This window comes from Nicotiana sylvestris, chromosome 8 (genome assembly GCF_000393655.2).
Source record: "Nicotiana sylvestris chromosome 8, ASM39365v2, whole genome shotgun sequence".
NCBI classification, from domain to species: Eukaryota; Viridiplantae; Streptophyta; class Magnoliopsida; order Solanales; family Solanaceae; genus Nicotiana; species Nicotiana sylvestris.
In genome coordinates this window covers 208,450,056-208,454,360 of record NC_091064.1, presented here as the reverse complement: position 1 = coordinate 208,454,360, position 4,305 = coordinate 208,450,056, and the positions used below count along the sequence as shown (strand labels likewise).

The 4,305-nt window shown below is 33.0% G+C and overlaps 1 protein-coding gene across 1 annotated transcript; it reads left to right on the top strand.

Moving 5' to 3' along the window:
* The first annotated feature begins 2,916 nt into the window (after positions 1–2,916).
* LOC138876293 (uncharacterized) lies at positions 2,917–3,405 on the top strand. The gene has a single exon (XM_070155204.1). It carries the CDS (start codon positions 2,917–2,919, stop codon positions 3,403–3,405), a length of 489 nt encoding a protein of 162 aa, XP_070011305.1.
* Positions 3,406–4,305: the final 900 nt, after the last annotated feature.

Sequence of the window (4,305 nt, the reverse complement as noted above, 5' to 3'; positions counted from 1 at the left end):
TTTAGAAGCTTTACTTTTGAAATGAGACTAGCAGGGTCAGCAATCAGTGGTTTTCTATGTTAAACCATTTTTGGTTCTTAAGGATTAGTGTAAACGTGTATATTTTCTTCATCTATCTTGTTTTCACTTAAAAAATCAGCTAAAGTTAAATGTTGTCTACAGCTAAAGAACAACGGAGGGACTGTTGTGAATAGTTTAAGGAGTGGATGCCCATGCATGGACACCCATTTCCCTTAAGGCTGAATATATATGGGGACATTTAAAGTTGATACGATTTTTCATTTAGACATCTGAACTTAGGGGTGTTCCTAATGAGCACGTACATTACATGAACTTTGTTCCAATTAGGCACTTCTTGCTGAGTTGGCACATAGAGTGAGTTTCACCCAATACAAGCGCGTGAAGAACCCAAAAAATAATTTTTTTTTTTATCTTTTTTGTTTCCTTCTTCTTCTTTATGTCCATCACCATTTCCACCATTGTTATGCCTCTACCATTGATTTAGCTCGAAAATTGATTAATCCTTTTTCGTTATTTTTATGGCATTAACCTACACCATCTAATATGAGAAAATTCCTTCTAAACCAGTTTTTCCACTCAATAATTATACAAGAAAAAGATCGAGTTGAAGTAGAATATATGATCTCTTTTATGATTTTTCTCAATTTATATATTGCTTGGATACCATTAAGGGAAATTTGAGATCTTACTCCCATAAATATCGATATAATTTTAGTCCTAGAGATATTTTACTAAGCACACTTAACCTTTAATGTTATATAATATATGCACTTTTAATCCATCATCTTGTGAATCTTTACAAATCTAACAAACTCTTAGCCATTTCATCATTCAATTATCATGTTTTTTTGTTAAGTTTGCACTGGTATTCTATAACCAGCAGAAGCATGTTTATAATCGCCGGCGACGGAGAATGAACTCCGGCGACAGAAGCATTACTTATCTCATTGGGATAACGAATCTCCATTGACGCTGACACCGGATATTGAGCTCCATCAGTAAAACCGTTATTGATCTCAACGGGATAATGGATCTCCATTGTCATCGGCGCCAGAGAAGGTGCAAAGTTGCCGTAATCAAGCAAATTCACGGCGTCATCTAACGACATCGACACAGATAACACAAAAATCCACCGATTCCGATAAACCTCCGTTCTATTAACAACATCGCCGTTAACAGTCACACTGCCGTCGACGAAATTCACGACGAGCGTCTTGTTCGGAGCAAGAGTTTCTGGGTGTAAATTTGTTTCTTTTTCTTTTTGTGAATGTTTTTTTATTTTGTTATTAAATAGATTTTAAAATAGTTTTTTCTCTTTTTTTTTAACTCAAAATGATATATATCCTTTTTTTTATTTATCATTCGTCACGTCAGCCGCGAGTGCATTGCACACTTTGTAAGTTTGGCTAATTATCAAAAAAGTGTCTAATTGGAACAAGTTTAGTGTAGTATAAGTATTCAATAGGAACAACCTTCAGTTTAGGTGTCTAAATGAAAAATGATGCCAACTTTAGGTGTCTCCAGATGTATTCTGTCTTTCCCCCTTAATGTTTGATGTTGAGTATTTCCATTCCTCTTACTATTTGTGAATAGAAAGTGTACTTTTTAGGCTTATAAATAGCCTTGTATCGGATGGGTAAAGACACACAAAAGTGAAAGAAGAAAAGAGTTCTTCCTTCTTTCTATCTCTTCTTTTTGTGGGTAAAGACACACAAAATTGCTTTTATTTTATAACACGTTATCAGCACGAAGCTCTAATTTTATTCTTAACCCCCGCTAAGTTGAGTCATATTTTATTAAGGTATGTATCACTATATTCATTTTATTTATGGTAGTATATATCACATGCTTACTGTTTGCAGATTACTTATGCTCTTGGGCATCTTAAATAGTTTAAGTACATTGCAGTGATAAAATAACTATTTCCTTCAGTGCTCAACTCTTAGATGACCTTAAAGTCATCAATTAGCTATCCACTAATGACATACTTAAAATATTCATGGACTTCCTGGAGCAAAATATATATTTAAGGCATTTTGAAGAACTGTGAGAAATGAATTGACAAGTAATAATTTCACATTAGTTTAATTACTTTATATTTATTGAATTGAAACATATAAATAATGTTAGTCACGTTCAATTCTATTAACACATATATATATCAACAATATAAAGTGAAATGAAATAGTATGTTGTTTCTAATTTATGACAAAATAAAATGAAATAATAGGTTGTTTACATGATATAACTCTATTTTCGTCTTTTTTTCCCTTACTCATTTTGTTTTATTAATTGTTTATTAATATAATTATTTCTCTAACTTATTTATCTTTTATGATAGTTTTCACTATGTCAAATTTATCAAAACTTGAATTTGTGGCACTTGACATCACCGGGAAGAACTATTTATCATGGGTCATTGATGCTGAAATTCACCTTGACGCTAAAGGTTTTGGAAATACTATTATACAAGGAAATGGAGCATCAAATCAGGATAAAGCGAAGGCCATGATTTTCCTTCGTCATCATCTACATAAAGGATTAAAAACTGAATATTTAACCGTAAAATATCCACTTGAATTGTGGATTAATTTGAAGGATCGATATGACCATCTAAAACTTACAATATTACCGAAAGCTCGATATGAGTGGATACATTTAAGGTTGCAAGACTTTAAAACTGTAAGTGAGTGTAATTCTGCTATCTTTAAAGTAAGTTCTCTATTAAAATTATGTAGAAACACTGTCACAGATGAGGACTTATTGGAAAAATTATTTTCTACTTTTCACGCTTCAAATGTGGTGCTACAACAACAATACCGTGAAAAAAGTTTTAAGAAATATTTTGAGTTAATCACATGCCTACTTGTGGCAGAGCAGAAAAATACTCTATTAATGAAAAATCATGAAGTTCGTCTCACTGGGTCAGCTCCATTCTCGGAAGTGAATGTTGTAGCAGCATATGATAAGTTTGAAAGAAAACAAAATAATTACTGCGGTCGTGGACATGGTCGTAGACATGGAAGTGGTAGGGAACGAAACAATTATCGTCATTATGGTGGAAATAAACAGGATAATAATAAGGGTTCTCAAATTAATCATTCAAAAAGTAAAATTAGTATGTGTCGCCAATGTGGTATGAAAGGTCATTGGGCACGCATTTGTCGTACGCCGGATCATTTTGTAAAACTTTATCAAGCCTCCCTTAGAAAGAAAGAAAATAATATGGAGGCACACTTGACCTTTCAAAATAATGATGATGGAGCAGGTCCCTCAAACAAACATGATTCTAAGGCACATCTTGCATATAAAGATGATGATTTTGGAGGCCTAGCAAATATTACACATTTAGAAGCTGGAGACTTCTTTGAAGATATTGACTGAAGAACTAATCATTTTACTGGGGAATGAATCTATAATAAAAATTGTCATTTTTTTTATGTTTGCAACTAGTTTATTTTTCTTGAGTGTATTTTCCTAATGCCATGTGTTGCTAATTTCTACAATTCTAATGTATTTCTTAATGTTCTTATTCTGTTTGTCTTTCATATTTCTTATGATGTACTTTTTGATTTTTATGAAGAATATGAAAATTCTCCAGTCTTCAGTTGGACTCAAGATTAATAAAGATGATATATGTCTTCTGGATAGTGCTACAACATATACCATTTTAAGAGATAAGAGATATTTCTCTTATCTGGTAATGAAAGAAGCCAATGTTAATATAATATCTGGTAGTACAAGATTAATTGAAGGTTCTGGAAGAGCCGATTTATTACTACCAGAGGGGACAAATTTGGCTATTAATGAAGCACTATATTGTAGTAAATCTCAAGAAACTTATTAAGTTTCAAAGATATTCGCCAAAATAGCTACCATATTGAGACTACAAATCATGAAAAGATTGAATATCTTTATATTACTACAATAATGTCTGGTAAGAAATATGTGCTTGAAATGTTGACACACCTCCTGTTTCCGCCCCGCGAGGGGTGAAGGAGTTTTTTCCAATTAAAGGACAATCGAAACGGGACTTGTTTATTTATTTCAGAGTCGCCACTAGGGAGATTTATGGTGTCCCAAGTCACCGGTTGAATCCCGAATCGAGGAAAGAATGACTCTGTTTAACAGTCCGCGAATCAGAAATCCGGATAAGGAATTCTGTTAACCCGAGAGAAGGTGTTAGGCATTCCCGGATTCCGTGGTTCTAGCGCAGTCGCTCAACTATTATATTTGGCTTATTTATCTGATTTTTTTTAAACAATTAAGAACTTATATGCAAAT

Bases quoted from the DNA above. Each gene is read 5' to 3' on its own strand.
- LOC138876293 (XM_070155204.1), top strand. From the start codon at position 2,917: ATGAAAAATCATGAAGTTCGTCTCACTGGGTCAGCTCCATTCTCGGAA.